Source organism: Ranitomeya variabilis, chromosome 6 (assembly GCF_051348905.1).
Source record: "Ranitomeya variabilis isolate aRanVar5 chromosome 6, aRanVar5.hap1, whole genome shotgun sequence".
Classification (NCBI taxonomy): Eukaryota; Metazoa; Chordata; class Amphibia; order Anura; family Dendrobatidae; genus Ranitomeya; species Ranitomeya variabilis.
Window position 1 is genome coordinate 402,242,467 of NC_135237.1, and position 20,257 is coordinate 402,262,723.

The 20,257-nt window shown below is 40.8% G+C and overlaps 1 protein-coding gene across 3 annotated transcripts in view; it reads right to left on the reverse strand.

The window, feature by feature from the left end:
* GNAL (G protein subunit alpha L) overlaps positions 1 to 20,257 on the reverse strand; it is a 336,050-nt gene that overhangs the window by 54,841 nt on the left and 260,952 nt on the right. For all 3 annotated transcript variants that reach the window (XM_077270173.1, XM_077270175.1, XM_077270174.1), the window contains one exon: positions 6,587 to 6,684. In XM_077270173.1, coding sequence (XP_077126288.1) covers positions 6,587 to 6,684 — 98 coding nt within the window. The remainder of the gene's footprint in view (positions 1 to 6,586; positions 6,685 to 20,257) is intronic.

The window sequence follows — 20,257 nt, forward strand, 5'->3', positions numbered from 1 at the left end:
GGCAAAGACCAGGGGCCCACCGCGCGTTTCGCATAGAAATGCTTCATCCTGGACTTTTTAGCCTATTTTTATATATATATTCTAAATGAACGTGATGCTTTTAATATATTTTGCTGCATTTTTTCTAAATGTGGGTTATTGTTGATATGATGCATAAGCTTTACTATAAGGATTGTGGCCGTAGGTGTTTTATGAAGATTGCAATGTTGCATTGAGCATCACGTCCAACGAAGGTCAAATAGGACTGGGATGTGAACGGCAACCACAACATAACCCTCACAAACACTACCCAACCCTGTTGGATTTTTTTGTCTCATGACTTTGAACGATAGACAAAATTATTCTATATTTCAAAGAATTCAACAGAGCTAGTGAAAATGGCAGGGTAGTAATGGTAGGGGGTGATGTCCTGAAGACACAATGTGTACTCCTCTACATTGTGCAACAACTGACAGACCCAAAGAAATGTGCATGCAGTAAATGTATGTAATGAGTGAATTCATTCATTAAAAAGGCAGACAAGGTTTCCACAGAAATTCAAAGATTAGGAAATAGCCATACCATCATATGCTTTGCCCTGACACTAATCTTTGAAGCTTTTACAGTAGACTTTTTGTCTATGGACAGGAAGAGGTTTCAGAATTAAAATAAATAATAATTAACATTACATTAGTAGAACCCACAAGAGCTGTTAAAAAGCAAGCCATAATGCCATCAATAACACACTCCATGCCGCTGAAAGCCAGGAACATTTAGAAAGACTCAATAAAAACAAACAAATGATGAGACTTTTGGTAACAGAAAAATGTCCTTTCTGCTGTTTGCAGAGGTGTGGCACCAGTTATTGTAACCGCTGACAAATGCAGCATTAACATATAGTAAACAATCCACACGAAGTAGTACGAAAATATATTCTGGGCCATTAAAGCCATGTCCGCAAGTGCCTGACTGGTCTATGGCTAATCTAAATGGTGATCTGCAAAGAATCCAAGACAAATACACTACCATTCAAAGTTTAGGGTCACTTAGAAATTTCCTTATTATTCTTGAAAGAAAAGCATTTTTTTTTTTCCAATGAAGATGACATTAAATGATTCAGAAATACACTCTATACATTGTTAATGTGGTAAATGACTTTTCTAGCTGCAGACGTCTGGTTTGTAATGCAATATACGTGTATATAAGTGTATAGAGGCCCATTTCCAACAACCATCACTTCAGTGTTCTTATGGTACTTTGTGTTTGCTTAGGGCTGTCCCACACGTCCAGATAATTCCGGTACCGGAATAAATCGGTACCGGAGTTATCCGTGTCCGTGTGCCTGGGAACTCACGTAGGCCATACGGGCGGCACACGTGTGCCGCCCGTATGGCGAGTGGGTACCACACGGAGCGTGTGGTACCCACGCGTGTGGTACCCATGCGTGTGGTACCCTGCATCGTGCTGAAGCCGCGATTCATATGTTCCCTGCAGCAGCATTTGCTGCAGAGAAAATATGAATAATAGTGTTTAAAATAAAGATCTATGTGTCCGCCGCCCCCCCACCCCCTGTGCGCCCACCCCGCTGTTCAGAAAATACTTACCCGCCTCCCTCGCTGCTTCCTGGTCTGGCCGCGGCTTCTAGTGTATGCGGTCACGTGGGGCCAATCATTCACAGTCATGAATATGTGGCTCCACCTCCCATAGGGGAGGGGACTATTCATGATTGTAAATGAGCGGCCCCACGTGAACAGCGGGGGGGGGCGCACAGGGGGTGGGAGGGCGGGGGACAGATAGATCTTTATTTTAAACACTATTATTCATATTTTCTCTGCAGCAAACGCTGCTGCAGGGAACATATGAATCGCGGCTTCAGCACCATGTGGGGGGGACAGCGCTTACTGTAGCGCTGTCTCCTGCACGCACACGGACCCCAGACGGAGAACGTCTGTGTGAGGTCCGTGTTTTACATGGACCCATTGACTTTAATGGGTCCGTGTAATACGTGCGCTCCCACGAACACTGACATGTCTCCGTGTTTGGCACACGGAGACACGGTCCGCAAAAAATCAATGACATCTGCACATATGCATTGATTTTTATGGGTCTACGTGTGTCAGTGGCTCCGGTACGTGAGGAAACTGTCACCTCACGTACCGGAGCCACTGACGTGTGAAACTGGCCTAACTGTGTAAGAAGACTAATGGATGGTTAGACCACCCTTGAAAACCCTTGTGCAAGTATTTTAGCACAGCTGAAAACAGTTTGGCTGATTAGAGAACCTATAAACCTAACCTTCCTTTGAGCTAGATGAGAATCTGGAGCATTACATTTGTTGGTTCCATTAAACTCTCAAAATGGCCAGAAAAAAAGAACTTTCATGTGAAACTTAACAGTCTATTCTTGTTCTTAGAAATTAAGGCTATTCCTTTCGTGATTTTGCCAAGAAACTGAAGATTTCCTACAACGGTGTGTAGTACTCCTTTCAGAGGAGAGCACAAACAGGCTCTAACCAGAGTAGAAAGAGAAGTGGGAGGCCCCGCTGCACAACTGAGCAACAAGAGAAGTACATTAGTGTCTGTAGTTTGAGAAATCGACGCCTCACAGGTCCTCAACTGGCAGCTTCATTAAATAGTACAAGCAAAATGCCAGTGTCAACGTCTAAAGTGAAGAGGTGACTCCAGGATGCTGGCCTCCAGGTCAGAGCGGCAAAGAAAAAGCCATATCTGAGACTGGCAAATAAAAGGAAAAGATTAATATAGGCAAAAGAACACAGACATTGGACAGAGTAAGATTGGAAAAAAGTGTTATGGACAGACGAATCCAAGTTTTAGGTGTTTGGATCACACAGAAGAACATTTGTGAGACGCAGAACAACTGAAAAGATGCCAGAAGAGTGTCTGACGCCATCTGTCAAGCATGGTGGAGGTAATGTGATGGTCTGGGGTTGCTTTGGTGCTGGTAAAGTGGGAGATTTGTATAAGGTGAAAGGGATTTTGAATAAGGAAGGCTATCACTCCATATTGTAACGCCATGCCATACCCTGTGGACAGCGCTTGATTGGAGCCAATTTCATCCTACAACAGGACAATAACCCAAAGCACACCTCCAAATTATGCAAGAACTATTTAGGGAAGAAGCAGGCAGCTGGTATTCTATCTGTAATGGAGTTGCCAGCACAGTCACCAGATCTCAAGCCCATTGGGCTGTTGTAGGAGCAGCTTGACCATATGGTACACAAAAAGTGCCCATCAAGCCAAACCAACTTGTGGGAGGGGCTTCTGGAAGCATGGGGTGAAATTTCTCCAGATTACCTCAGCAAATTAACTGCTAGAATGCCAAAGGTCTGCAATGCTGTAATTGCTGCAAAGGGAGCATTCTTTGACGAAAGCAAAGTTTGATGGAGAAAATTATTATTTCAAATAAAAAATATTTTTTTCTGAACCTTGTCAATGTCTGGACTAGATTTTCAATTAATTTGGCAACTCATTTGATTAATACAGGTATGAGTTTTCATGGAAAACACATTTGTCTGGGTGACCCTAAACTTTGGAACGGTAGTGTACCGGAGGCTGAAAGTTTAACTTCTGCAATGGATGTCAATGTTGATCTGCATGTAGATTAAGACTATGGGGCCAATATGTTTGTTTTTCCCTGTGTGGGATCAGTCTAAATAATGAACATCTTGAATTAATTTTTTTTCTGCTGCATGCACACAGGATAAAATACTCCATATAATTGCATAAGCGGCAGAATATTGCAGCTTCCAGTAGGAACGGAGTGGTCTTCCCAAGTTCCTGCACAACAGGTGGATGGACTTGTATTGTGCCAAGAGATTACCTAAGGGGCTCCTTGTTCACAGGCTTGGCAGGCAACACAAAGGTTAAAAATTACTATCAATCCTGGCACTATGCCACGTTTATGTCTAATGGGGTGCCTGGCAGAAGGCAGTACCTGTGTATTGCAGGCTTCTCCTCTCCCGTGATGGCCGTAGGGCAACGGCAGAGGGGGATATGTAGCTGAAGCACAGAATTAACTTTGGAATGATCCTCCAAAACTGCAGACACTTCAGTCCGCGCCATTAAAAGCAGACATTGCTATCTACTCCACACCAGTCCCTGGATCAACTGCTAGATTGTAATGGCTGGGGTGTAACTTAACGATCCTAACTCGGAGCATGGTTTAATTAACGCTGCATACATTACAGAATATGTGTTACTTATTGCAGACATCTTTTAGTGTACTTGGCAGGCTGTTAGGACATGGAACTTCAAGGCAGACTAGGAACCACTCAATTTCCTGTGTGGTTAACCACCATTTAACTACATGGACTGAGGTGGGCAAAAATAAACTTTAGCTCCTATACAATACATTGCATCTTTATGATGGAAAAGCTTGCTTTACGCTCCTGACAACCAAAATCATGTCCACAGCGCATACAATGAAGGAGGAACACATGCAAATCAAAAGAAAAAGTACAGTAATAAAAAAAAAGAATTTAAGAACAGCCCAGGATCACAAATCATGTCGCTGTGTAATTTTAGACAAATGTCATCCTGTTATCTGCTCCAGTATCCATGCTGTTGTACTGATCGCCATATACAAGTCTCATTGTTCCGTATTGTTTTACAGAGCATGCAGAACATGGCAGGAAAAAGCTGCACTGTGCGATAAGTAACGCTTAATAAAGGGACGGATCAGCAAGATCCTTACACCTGTGTTTTCAGATGTTTTTTCTACACTCCATCTTCTGTTCAAAAGCCAAGAATAATATTTTACTTCATTCACCCAACTGAAGATAATAATCAAACTTTTACATGATGAAGTCTGATAACTGAAAAATCTAAAAGCTTATGTTCCCACAAGAATGAAGTTCCCATAACCTGCCCTAGAGAAGTTCAACACATGTCAAGTTTTTAAATGAGCCGATTCAATGGGAAGTCAAACCTCCTTAACTATTTCAATGGCTTTCATACCAGACGAGCCAGTGGCCTCTGAAGGCTTGGCATCATCACACGAAAAGTCAATTATCTTTATAGTGTTTAGAGAGGTTTTAATAGAGTATTTTAAAAAGGTACTGTGCAGATGATGTGCCTTACTGGAAACACATTGTGAATATTTACATATAAACAGTAATACACATTGTAGAAATATACACTCATTTTAGCAGGGAGAATATTTTAGGCATTTCTCTCATCTGCAATATCATTAAAAGGAATCTGCCAGCAGATTTTTGCCATGCAATCTGAGAGCTCCATAATGTAGAAGCAGAGACCCTGATTACATCGATGTGTCACTTATTGAGCTGTGGTTTGCGGTTTTAATAAAATCAGTTTTATCAGCAGGAGATTATTAGAGGACTAGTTGTCTTATACCTCCTAGTCCAAATCTGCCTCCACCACTGATTAGCTGCACAAGAAATTGCCAATCAGTGGTGTGGGCGGGGTTATAAAAGGCTCAACAAAAGACAAGATCTGCAGCAGAGAAAAATGTGATTCTATCAAAATTGCTGCACCCAGTAAACTAAGTGATAAATTGTAGTAATCAGGGTTGCAGTCCCTAAATTATGCGGCTGTCAAATTACAAACCCAAAACCTGCTGACAGATTCCCTTTAATTAATTTGCAATTACCTCAATACGTTTCATTTTATACACAGTTCTAGAGAAATGTATAACTTCCATTATATTTTTAATACTTAAACTAGATAGACAAGCACTTTTTTTTTTTTTAACCTGTTTAATCTTCCTTTCTGTTCATAAAAATAAAAAAAAACATAAAAACATCTCCAGTAGCGTTGGTAATCTTGTCTAAGGTGCTGAAAGCATTTAACGGGAACCTGGCACCACCTTTTTCCCCCCATTTAAAGTATGGCCAGCACCTGTACACCCTTATACAGAGAATTCTAGAATGCTATCTATATGTCCCCAATGTGCTCTTCATAAATTAAAAAATAGCTTTTATTGTACTCACCTACGGGGCGGTCCAATGCGGTGGACGTCAGTGGTCTTGATCCGGTGACTCCTCTCTTCTTGCAATTGGTGTCGTCCTTTTTGCTTTGTGTGGATGACGCATCCTACGTCACCACACATTGACCTCGGCATCGCGCTCCTGACACAGTTAAGTATTGTAGTGCGCATGCGCTCTTTCACCTTTCCACACACATGCGCACTACAATACTTTGCTCTGCCCTCAGCAGGACAGAGAAGAACGCCTGTGCAGGAGTGCGATCCCGAGGACACTATGTGGATGACGTAGGACGCACCATCCACCTGAAGCAAGAAGAGAGGAGGCACTGGACCAAGACCAGAGACACCCATCAGACTGCTCCGTCCTGTAGGAGAGTATAATAAAAGCTAGTTTTTATTCTATGGACAGTGCACTGGGGACATATAGACCGCATTCTATTCTATTAGGTAATTATCATCCTAACAGTCATGAGAATGAGAAGATTGATGGAAGGGAATCTCTTCTGAATCGGAAGAGTCCCCTTATTATGAGGCTCAGGAGACAGAGTTAAAAATGTAAGATTTATATTGCACCATTTCTGGATTTTCTTTATTCTCGGATTATAAATATTGCCAAAATGGACACAAAAAAAGCACTTACTATTGTGCACAGTCAATGAGTTGGTATTCATTTGACCTCTCGAAGCATGCCTTCACACCGTCATCATCCCAAAGTTTTTGTGCGTGTTCAAAAAATTCCTAGAAACAGAAAGTAAAAGTGGTTATAATCTGAAACCCCACAATCTAACAGTAAGGCAATTCATAGCATATGTATAAAACCAGCTAGCAACTTCCTAAAATACATCCTGAACCTCCTTATGGTAAATGTGGAGAGAAAGGGCTAAAGATCACAAAAAAGTTCTACACACTGTGAATTGAGGCCGTATTAGGCAACCCTGCAGCCTCTGCGTCTGGCTACTATACCTCATATATGGGCAAGTCAAAGGTTTGTGAAGTAAGCACACATTCTTCATACACACGGGCCAATATAGTTCAGTCTTAAGGGTAAAAACCTGAAAGGGGCAATATATACAGTACACTGAAGTAGACCGCATGCAGATGGATAATCATTGGAGAAAAGATCACAATGTAGACAAAGGCGACCAATTTCCCTTTCAAAGAAGATTTTGGGACCAACAACAAATTTGCTAAAGTACGTAAAATGCCATAAAACCCGACAACCACTAATACTTATTGGATACATTTCTTATGACTGAACGCTACACTCTGCTATACGCCGCATGTCTGTTCACGTCCCTGAAGGATTATGCGACACCGAAATCAGTGATTGGCTGCAGCGGTCACATGAATAGATATCACAAGAAAGCGGCAGAGAAGTATATTGAGATTGTTGGGGAGCATGAGAGCAGTAAAGCTGCAGCGTCAGAACACTAATCAATTAGGTTATTTAAATATTTTATGACATTTATGCTTTTAGGACATTTTTGTTGATGTAGGAAAACCTTTTACATGCCTGGGCAAACAGGCAGGTTAGAGAGCGCCTGCCAGAAACTGCTGCTATTTATCTCCTCCGATTAACCCAGCAGGACAGTTTTTGCACAAGAGGTCAGCGAAACCAAGCAGTTTCCCCAAGTGGCCATAGAACTTGTTAGATAACTGTTGGCCAAACACTTACCCAAGATACCCTCATCAATGTGACAATTAGGCAGCCTGGTCAATAATAATAATAATAATAAAGCAGCGCTCTTTCCTAATTATTGGCTATCTATATGAGCTGGTAAATTACCTACTATTATGCCTTTATATTATATTGCCCATTATAAAAATCATTATCGGCAGCACATTGCTAATGTAAACGGCTGATGTGCTGCCGATAACATGATACTGTAAGGGGAGGATAGAATTACCGTCATACTGTCTTCATCGCAGTTTTGGCCGCCTCTGTAAACTGGCTAGTAAATGATAATCGGATTGTTTAAAACCAGCCAATGATAGTTTCACATGCAAAACTGGCCTGTCTGAATGGGCCATTAGAGGATTTTAATAGTGGAAAGATAAGTGGTAAGGTGGGATTCCGGGCTCAGAGTATGAGCGCAGTCCCGGTCTGACAGACGAGTACAGGTGAGTTTTAGTTCCCTACCCTTATTTTTAATTTGCTAATGAGTTTTAAGGAAGGATTAAAAAAATAAGGGTATTATTCTTGTCTGGCCTATAGGTCTCCCTTCCCCAATAAGGAGAAACAGCAACATTGCCATGATCTTTGTGACTAAAGTCACGATGCCCCAACCTTGTCACATGGTTTTGTCATGATCTAATACTAATGAAAAAAAAATACTTTCACACAAATGCATTGTAGGTCATCTATATATATAATTGTCTAAGGGTTTTTCTGTCTGTCTGTCTGTCTGTCTGTCCTGGAAATCCCTGGCGGCCTCGACCAATCAGAGACGGGCACAGCATGGCGACGATGATTTCATAATGGAAATCCCGCGTCTCTGATTGGTCGAGGCCGCCAGGCCTCGACCAATCAGCGACGGGCACAGTATCGACGTAGATGTCATAATGGTTGCCATGGCGACAATGATGTCATAAAGGTTGCCTCGACCATGCCGCGAATTCTGGAATCATCTTTGTCCATATACTACGGGGACATGCATGTTCTAGAATACCCGATGCATTAGTCTACAGTGTTTACTGATGGGGAAATGTTTATTTTGAAAGATATATATATATATATATATAATTGTCTAAGGGTTTTTCCGTCTGTCTGTCTTTCTGTCCTGGAAATCCCGCGTCTCTGATTGGTCGAGGCCGCCAGGCCTCGACCAATCAGAGACGGGCACAGCATGGCGACGATGATGTCATAAAGGTTGCCTCGACCAATCAGTGACGGGCACAGTCTGCCGTGAATTCGCCTCGACCAATCAGCGATGGGCACAGTATCGACGTAGATGTCATAATGGTTGCCATGGCGACGATGATGTCATAAAGGTTGCCTCGACCAATCAGTGACGGGCACAGTCTGCCGTGAATTCGCCTCGACCAATCAGCGATGGGCACAGTATCGACGTAGATGTCATAATGGTTGCCATGGCGACGATGATGTCATAAAGGTTGCCTCGACCAATCAGCGACGGGCACAGTCTGCCGCGAATTCATCATTGTCCATATACTACGGGGACATGCATATTCTAGAATACCCGATGCGTTAGAATCGGGCCACAATCTAGTGGTTTATAAATACATAGTAAAGTAGACTCTAATCTTATTAATGCCTGCTATACTGATCCAAGTGCACAATGATGTTACTTATTGAAATGTATTGACATACAGGAAAGTTACTATGGAATTTAATAAATGATATTATTACAAATTAATGTGGTAGAACAAACAAATGACAATGTATTTGAGACGGCCTTTATGTCCTATCGCGATTACGCTAGGATGTAGACGTCTTTGTGATTTGCGGAATATATTTATACCCATGGGTGGAATGCAAGTCTGTGCTTTGTTCATGGAGGCTGAAGTTCGCCTTGTTTACAATGAATTCAGAGTTATACGTACATAATACACTAATCTGAAAAATCGGGGCACTGAGGAGGAAGACCGTGAAATCAGCAGGGTTATTTTTGGCTGCTGGTCATGCTTACAGAGATTAGCAGTTTGTTTTGTGCAAGTCTAATAGTTTGCACATGATGTTTTTATTTCTGCTAGGTTTCAGTACTTAAATGTGCAAACTTAGATTTTTGTAGTAACAAGGCAGACCTTTGCTACACATGAATTAAAAATGTATCTATAGAACTGTTCTTATAGTTGATTAGTGTCTTTCTATTTCTGGGAATAAAAGCATTCAGGAGAAATAAAAAAAAAAAAAATACGGGAAGGAAATCAACTACACAAAGCATCAAAAACAGTAATATTGACCTGACGTCTGTACATCCTACCAAATCAAGTAACTTGTTGGTACAACATTATTTTTTTGTTAAGGGGGGGGGGGGGGGGGGGCCTCCAAAAAGTGAGGAAAACAGACAACACAACCTTTGTCAGACTGGTTTATAATTGGAGAACCTGCACCAGCACAACAGAAAGGTTCATGTCAGGTCAGAGGGAAAAGCAGGGGAGGTAGCCAGAGCAGAGCTTCACATTGGAACTCTGGTGTGCCACCCGGACTCCTGTAACACCCAATCACAATGTCAGACACTTACAATACAAAGCTGCGATCATTTCAGAGGAAAACTTCTTTCAGCACGTCCTAAAAAAGTGAAAGCAAACGAAAACTGAAAGGTTTCCTTCCGAGTTCTTCATCTATTACCTTTAGTGCTATTTTATACAGTCTCGCATAAATAGAACACAATACTTATCAAAATCACACAATGTACAACTGCAATACACAAAAAAAAAAAATATACATACATACATATATATATATATATATATATATATATATATATATATATATATATATATATATATATACACATATACATATACATATATATATATATAGTTAACTGCACACCTTGATTTGCCAGGCGGACAAAGCTCTTCATTCCAGCATTGTAGAGAGCAGTGATCAAAATTCAACAGGAATACATGGATATGGCGACAGTTTGACCCTTCCATGGTCTTTATCCCAAGAGTCTTTGGTGGAAAGTAGTATGGTGGAGAGGAAGGGCCATATCCACACTGCAGTAATAATAATAATAATCTTTATTTTTATATAGCGCTAACATATTCCGCAGCGCTTTACAGTTTGCACACATTATCATCGCTGTCCCCGATGGGGCTCACAATCTGAATTCCCTATCAGTATGTCTTTGGAATGTGGGAGGAAACCGGAGTACCCGGAGGAAACCCACGCAAACACGGAGAGAACATACAAACTCTTTGCAGATGTTGTCCAAGGTGGGATTAGAACCCAGGACTGCAGTGCTGCAAGGCTGCTGTGCTAACCACTGTGCCACCGTGCTGCAGTAGAGGTGTGGAAATGCACGCGTCATTTACACCACCACGGAAGTGTGGACAACGCCATTCCTCTGCAGCATACTACTGGCCACCAGGAGCGCTTGTTATTAAGACCCACAAAGTGGCTATATGTTGCACTATATTGCCATGTAGCCATATACATGTATTACGGGTCACATCTGACTACAATGCTCAAATAAAGAACATCCTCAACTTTGAAAATCAAATCTGTAGATGAGCAGTCACCACTGCAGCCCTGAGAACAGGCAAAGGTAGTGCAGCGGCTTCAATAGGGAAATATATAAGTTATACAACCCCTTTAGTTAGTGATACTAAGCTGAGGAAAGTGATGAGAGGAATTCAAGAAAAACATAAAATAAAAACATCCTCTGGCTGAAAAAAAAAAAAAAGACAAATCACCTACTGTACGGTTGATCTAATCAAAAGTTACTAAATCACTCAAGATTTTCCATCCAAAATTGAAGAGCGATGAATAAGATAACAGAACATTTTAGATTGGGCCCAATGAGACCATGGCTGAATTTGGCATTGCGAACACCTTTATGACTGGGCAATCTATCCTGCCCAGAAAAGAACTATTCAATGACAGGAAAGTGAAGCAACACCCCTGTAGGCATAATAAACTGGTGCACACACTTGCTGACATTTTTGAGCCCTAAGGCGAGACCTGCTTTGAAACTGCAGCGTGCATTAACTAGAATACCACACAATTTCTACAAAACGTGCAGCGTGACACTAACGACAACCTATTGTCAAAGAATCACCTGTTGTGCAAATGCTAAAGGGGTTACCAACACAAAAAAATATTTCCCATTGCACATGAGATTAATATTTTCTCACTAACATACTGTACTTGATGTATTGAATTTTCAGGACAATATAAAGAAAAATGCAAATAGTGAAATATCTTTGTGCAGTTCAGATGTTACATTGAATTTACGTGTATCTTGTAATACACAGCCTTGTACATGGTTCTGATGTCTAGAGGTTAGCCCCAGCATGATGTGCTTGCAGGGAGCTGGCCGACTGCTCATTTTAATAGCTAGGCCCCATCTCTGTCTATGGATTGGGTGTAGGTGCCAGCTTAGCTATCAAAATCTTGCCATTATCACACGGGCTACTTAACCCCTCACAATTAGGCAGATGCTTACTGTATATTAATGATCAATCCTAAGCGGTCTTCTCAATGAAAAGAGAAATGTTACGATTGCAGTACTTTTTTCTCCACTTCCATCATACAAGAAAACGCATAGGCTTTATTTCAGATGAATATTTGCAGAACTTGAAATTATGCCCGTTTAGAGACCAATCATCCCATCCATATATCTATATCACATCTATGCCAGCCCGTGATCAACTCGCACCTACTAAGGAAGCTTCTAATATGTTTATGTATTTTCTTATGATCTTATGATCTAAAATACCCCCTTGGGCATACTGCCTGACACTATCGTCTGGGGACACCCAACGCCACCTGGATTCCGCATACTAATTGATGGCAGCATTTAGATGCACTAAAGCAGTAATTTACAGCGGCAAATGCTGGCAAAATAAGGAGAAATAACAGTAATATAAATGGGCTCTTATTGGAGGTCAATGACAAGCTATAGTACATATATACATTCACTGAAAACATTTGCAAAGGGTGCACCCTTCCTATAGTTTCGCTACTGCACGCTTATTTTTAAGCTCACTATCTTTTATACAGAACACTTGTGATTCCACCAAAGCACTCGGCAAACTTCCACTGTGAGCGCACAGCCCAGCGTGTGCATGGAGCAGTCCTTTCACACCAAGCACAGAACGCACAGTCACAGTCTCACCTTGCCCTGAAGGACGCGCTAAAACTGGTCTATGGCCTAGAGCTCAGGAAGCAAAGGTGGAATCGACACTTATCATAAGAGGGAAATGAAGCCGTGATTTCAATAGGGTAAAACCCGTGAAAACTGGACATGAAGTAGAGACCAATAGAACAAGTTGGGTGGGAAAAAAAAAGAAAAACTTCTTTTGAAGTGTACTGTGTAGTGTAAAGGAGACGTTATACAAACTAGTGTAGTTTAGCATCTGCACACTCAAAATACTAAACAAAAACACAATTCTAAAAGATCAGTCAACATGAGAACGTTGAGGATTCCTAGGCAGCAACACAACGCTGGAAGAAAAAGATATGCTATTGTATGAATATTCAAAGAGTTTGCAAGTTATCACCTATCCAATTACTAATTGTTATTGGGACCCCACCAAGCCCAAAAATGCGGGTGGCTCTGCAATGCCCCATATAGGCAAGGGCTGCATAAAGAGTTTCACAGAAACACAGGTCGGGTAGCCAGAAACGGCTCCATGCTGCTATACTGTGGCACAATACTTGGCAATGGTGTCACATTGGTACCCTACAGACTGTAATGCGACCCCATTCACCCGCAGGACATGAAGGATCGTATAATACAATAGTTTCAAGCACCTACACAGACTTCTTTAACATTAGAGCCATTTTCAAAGCTCAATAGATCATCTCCAAGTCAATATTACACCATCTCCCGCTAGTCAAAAACTGCACATTTGTTACAAAATAAATAAAGGGAACCAAGTTTTTGCTACCGCTTCTGAGTGCAGCAGGACGTAGGGGCAGAGATCCTAATGCCAGTGATGTATCACTCATCTTCGGCTGTCATTTTGATAAAAATCAAATTTTTGCCCGCTGCAGATGTAGCAGTTCACTGAATGCTGAGCTGTGTAACCTCACCCACTCCGTGGATTGTCAGATTTCTGCCTTATGCGCACATAAATCTGCCAATCATGGTGGGGGAGAAGTTATATAGGGCTATTGAATATGAAGGACTACATGGCAGCAGGTGTATTAGTTCTGTAATGCCAACCTCCTGCTGATAAATATTAAAAAAATAAAAAACTTCAGCAAGCAGCCCCAAAAGTGAAAAAAAATGGCTGGAATCAAGATCTCTGTCTCTACGTCATGCTGCTCTCAAAAGATTAGGTGTCAAAAACCAAGGTTTGCAAATCTTGTGCTAAAAATCTCATGTGTTTTTTCATAAAGTTCATAATGCTATTCATATTTCACATATTTCACATTTCCTTGTTTTTTAGCACAGATAAGTTTGGCCATTGATCTATTTTGTATTTGACTTTTTTTGGCTACAAACTATTTATATATATATATATATATATATATATATATATATTGTTCGGTCAGTTGATCTATTTTACTATATACTATTTTCTGACTTGAACGCCCTGCCCTTCTCCATGTTTTAATTACATCTCAACACAATTGGTTCTGAGCCTCCTATATAAGTAGGCTTTACCCTGACATTAGCCATAAGTAAGTGTTCACATTAGGCAGTCAGCTCAGATACCATAGGTAAGTGTTCACACCAGACAGTCAGTGTAGTTACCCATTCGATCTGAGATTACCTTGACGTTTTGGTGAATGGGCTCACAACGTTTGCAAATCTTGTGCTAAAAATCTCATGTGTTTTTTCATAAAGTTCATAAGCCAGTATGCTATTCACATTTCACATATTTCACATTTCCTTGTTTTTTAGCACAGATAAGTTTGGCCATTGATCTATTTTGTATTTGACTTTTTTTGGCTACAAACTATTTATATATATATATATATATATATATATATATATATATATATATATATATATATATATATATATATATATATATATATATATATATATTGTTCGGTCAGTTGATCTATTTTATGATTAGGTTCCATTTAAACACACTGCGGTTGAGTCTATGGAATAGGGGGGTCTGTATAAAACCAGATATGTGGGCCAAGGGGCAGCGCACCTCCTTGTTGGAGGACATTATGCTACCTATTGTTTTCGCTTTCTGGAAAGAATCTCAGGAAGCTGAAAATTACACATGAAGTGTGCACATGGGAAAATAATGGCCAAAAACATGTTTAACAGGTGATAATGAGGCGATAGAAGCTTTTATTACTCAAGTACACACAAATGATGCTGAAAAATTTGGGGAATGGTAGGTACGCTCAAACGGTAGAGACTCTACTTCAGCTATAATGAATGGATTGCTGTTAGATGCATTAAGGGAGTATATACTCTTCTTACTATAAAAAAAAATGTATATATTCACACACATACGGTATATTATATACACATATACACACACACTGAGATTAGTAACCGATCTCGTCAGAACAGGCTCACTAACAGATTCTAATTAATCACCTTGCGCGGCCAGCAATAGGCAGAGTAACCCAATGCTATATAAGGAAGTGATTTTTAGGCTGTGTGCACACGTTCAGGATTTTAAGCTTTTTTTTTTGCTATAAAAACATAATAAAACCGCTAAAAAAACCACATACATTAAGCATCCTATTAGAATGCAATCCGCAATTTTAGTGCATGTTGCGTTTTTTCCGCAGCGCAATCGCTGAGAGGAGACTCTCCTCCAGGCCCTGGGAACCATATAAATGTAAAAAAAAAATTAAAATAATAAATCGTGATATTCTCACCTTCCGGCGTCCCTGGCAGCCTTCCCGCTCCTCGCAATGCTCCTGTTCCCTATGCCTAGCGGCAATGACCTGTGATGACGTGGGTCTCGCGAGACCGCTACGTCATCTGGGGTCATTGCTGCGAGGCATTACTGGGAACGGGAGCATCGTGAGGAGCGGGAAGGCTGCCGGGGACCGCCAGAAGGTGAGAATGCCATGATTTTTTTTTTTTTTTTTTTTTTAATTATTTTTAACATTATGCTACAGATCGCTTGTAAAAGGCTAGTGTTTAGCGGGAAAACGCATGCCAATTCCACATGCGTTGTTCCCACGGCAGGGAGTTCCGGAATTTCTGCGGAAATTTCCGTGGCAATTCCGGACGTGTGCACAAAGCCTTAATGAAACCCAAATCGCTATATAATTATTAGCCCAAAATGTATTGAAGATAGAAAAAAAAACAAGTCTCTAAAAGGTGTCTATATATTTTAAAATTAAAGGCTCCATGGCCAAAGTGAACTAGGCAAACAAATGTCAGTCTTCAGGAGGGACGGTCATGGAAAGTGTTTTTTTGTTTTTTTTTTAATTTGAACATTAATTGGTAACAAAAGGTGGCTTGTTAGAGGGTTTTTTGGGCAAACAAAGATATATCCACCAAAAATGACTACATTTACATATAGTCTGAGGGCCCCTTCACACTGTGCAATCAAAGTCTGAACGAGCGTTCGATTTGTGACGTTTATCCGTCCTCGTTCCGAGGTTGCAAAGTGTGACATGGCGTTACGATTTGCGACGCAGCCCAGCATCGTACGATGTGAAAGAAAGAGCAGAACTTTCTTTCGTCGTAAATGTCTCGCTGTGGCGGTCGAAATCGTAGTATGTGACGGCGGTCATACGAGCTCGTAATGCGACTACGTGGGTTGGGCTTCCGCATACCTGTCTCCTGATTGGGCGTGACGTTTTAGCACGCCTATGCTGGTAATACGTCACGCTCGGAGTCGTAGGACTATGGCGGTGTGAAGGGTAGCGTACGATTGCGACGCGTGACGTTCACATCGCAACTACGTCAGAAAAAGCGTTAACATCGTAGAGTGTGACCGCTGGCTACGAGCTCGTACTGCGATGTCGAATATGACGCAAATGCGTCGTAATCGTAGCAGAATCGACCAGTGTGAAGGGGCCCTAAATGTACTTTTTAATAACACTTGTCGTGACCTGCTGTGATCTCTCGGTTTCCCAGTCTTCGTGAAGTCATTAAGCACATAGGGATGTAAATATTTGCACAGATGACCCAAATAGCCAACGCCACACACTGGCTTGTATCAATGAGGACACCTAAAGGATACACTAATTTGAAGGTGTCTGCCCCCCTGACAGACTGTAGAAAAGGCAATGTTGTACCCTCCCATGCTGAATGCAGGAACACGCTAGGCAGCAATTTATTTCTGCAACGGCAGATGCATACATTTCGCTTCTTTTAGATTAACCATGCCAAGGGGATGATTTTGGGGCAAAAGTATTATTTCAGTGCTAATGAAAGTGTGAAAGCCAATTGCAAATAATGATCTTTAGTCCCAGTTATTATATTTCCTAATTTACGTACAAATACATTATGCACAATGGGCAGCAGCAATGCAATATAATTAGATCAGGTGCCAAAGTGACAGAATAACACTGTAAAGTACACCTTTACCCAAATGACATTTCTGCATGAAGGGAACACAAGCAAAGGCCCCTTTGTATTTCAGTCTCTTGTGGCTTTTTTTAACAAACCCATTGCCCAAACTTCAGAGCAATAGCACCAGACACAGAAGTGTTACCATTTAAGAAGGCTTGCACCATTAGTTGTATTTCATTTTTCATCACCAAGTTCATCAAATTAGTCATGAATAATGATGCTGTGGCAGAAGTTTCATTATGGCATTAAAGAGAAGCTTTGTACCCGAAGGATCTGCTTGATGTAACAATGCTAGGTTCCTTATACACCTTTTCTAATCTGATCTGCAGACAGGATGGTATAGAAAAACCTACAAAAAGGAACAAGGGAATCACAGTACTGCAAAGAAAACCTATAACGAATCAGAATTTATTAAATATAACGCAAAATACAATAAAATAATACTATGCATACAAATAGGGAAAGAGAAAAAAAGCCCACCGTGGGGCCAAGGGACCACTGTATGACACGGAGAAAAGAATGTACAGTGAAGGAAATAAGTTTTTGATCCCTTGCTGATTTTGTAAGTTTACCCACTGGCAAAGACATGGACATTTTTATTGGAAAGGTTTCTGTAAAATCTGCCCTTTATTCATTGAAATTCCTGGTCTGTGAATAAATGAGTCCAGTGGGCGGTCCTATTCAATAATTGACAGTCTTTCCTGTATGACTGTGCATGTAGATATAGCGGTCCATCACTTAGTAGGACAATCTACTTCATGAAAAACACCAGGGATTTCAGTTAATAAATTACAAGTTATACTGAATCTTTTCCAACAAACCTATACATCATTGTGCTCAGCTTCTTCTCTATACCATACTGTCCACAGATCGAACGACATGGAAAAATGTGATCGGTTTCCTTGAAATCATCACCACAGAACGGGTTTCTGCTGCAACTTCTAGGTAAGGCTGTATTCACACACTGAACAACCATGTGTTACAGTTTCCCTGCAAAATCACTTTATCCTGCAAGGACTGGGCTGTTAGGGTATGTGCACAGTTTGCTACATTTTTGTAACTCCTCAAAAAACTCTGAATGAACATACTATTACATCAGCAAAACGGAAAAGCCATTTCGATCGGCAATGCGGTTTTTAAAGGTAAACCAGGAGTTTCACTACAAGATTAAGTAATTGTGCAGGGAAACAGTAAAAAGCCACAGCGGGACAGAGCAGGTTTTGAGCAGCAGTATTACCACTACACGTGAATGCAGCCTAACCAAACTAAATTAGTGAAATCAATTGTTAAGAAGAATCAGTTTGATAACCTATTTATTGACAATCGTAGGTATGTAAGCACAAGTTGAAATGAGCTGTGGACAGCTATGAATTAGGACCTGAAATAATGGAAACACCAGCAATTAAAATTCTCACAAAATTGTCTTTGGGCCTCTTCTGTTCTGGCCCATTTACCTTATACAATGATCATACAAATCACAAACGGTCGTTTGTGATCTTTGCACCATATAAGCATGCGGCCTGATCAAACAACAAGAAGCTTTTTTTTTTTTCATTTTCTTTTTCTTTTTTTTTACAGGGACATAAATATCAGATCATCAGCACCACATCTCCTTGGAGTAAACAGTGTGGAGAGAACAATTGTATTAGCAATCATTTTTACAAAACACCAACTATAACTGTAGCAAGCTAAGAAAGCAGTAGCAGAATGGAAGACATTACACAGCTTTACTGAGCACTGTAGCTGTGAATCTAGCACCAAGGTGACATAACACTCACTACAAGCTGACTCACCCTGACCTTTTCTCTCTCCAGCAGCTTCTAGTTACTAAAATGTCTTCTCTGGGCTGCCGTACGTAACCCGACCTCTCTGTGTGTGTACTACACTATATCAATTTAATTCGGTAATTTAGAGAGTGATTGGTGCAAGTGTGCATTGTTGCTGTGGTGGTGGTCAGCGCACAACTTCGCTCCGTTAGGGACCACTAATACAGTCTGATCACAATGTTAAATTAAGAACCTCATGTTCAGTTATTTATATTTTTCATAGCAGCATTAGATCAATTTATGATTTTTGGAGGTGCTGTCCATTCTCTTTCAGCAGAGTGAAGAAAAGGTGAACTCAAATGCGCCATTTTCAGACCATTAACAAGTACTGATGATCTAAAAAGAAGCCGATTGGTGCTCGCTTACTGAACTTTACTATTGTGGAGAATACAAATCAATCATTCAGTCCCCATACATCATTGCTTACATGGGTGGGATGCACTGCCAAAACGTTTTTTTTTTTTAATTATCTTTTACCGATTCTCAGCCTAAAAGGCATTTTTGTATATGATGTTATAGGTTTCAGATTTTATTCTATTGATTTATGAACACCCCCCCTCCGAAAAAAAAAAAAAACAATACAAAAAAACAACACAAACAAACAAACAATAAGTGTTACTTCACATGTGCAGCATAGAGGACAGGCAAATACAGCACTTATTTTGTATCCACTTCTGTCTTTGGCTTTAAAACGGATTTTGGGAATCCAGAATGTGTCCAGGGAAACACTCTGTAAGTTCTTCCACTGTGCAGACTTCTACAGAGCTAGCCTTCCACCCTACTTGCAGGGTTAGGATGACCCAGCAGACAAATCCAGAACTGATAAGATTATAATGCTGAGCAGTAGCATTGTGAAGAGGTTGAAATGAGGTTGTGTAAGTGTAAATGCAGGCTAGCCAGGTCACTCTGCTATGCAGCCACAAGTGCCTGTGTTTGGGTGGGTTTCCTCACGTTCCTTCACAAAGCCAAAATCAAACTGATGGGTAACCGACTTCTTATAAACTGCGGTAATGTGTGTGCCAATAAAAGATCATCAAATTGTGACCCACACTGGGCTGGAAAGGATACGGAGACCGTCAGCCATTCACTTCCACTGTAACAAATAAAATACACATATACTGCACTGCATACTTGTCCAGTGTCTGCTGTTTTCTTATACTGTATTGCAATGAAACCAGTGGGGCCTATGGATATATTCGGTGTGTGATGGGGGCTTTCCTGCTACATGTGTCGGATGGAAAGACTTTTGTGAACAGAGACTTAAGATAGAAAGGAACTACGGTAGCTTGTGAATGGTTTTCTCCGACGAGTCAGTTCTGCAGCCGTGGTCACACA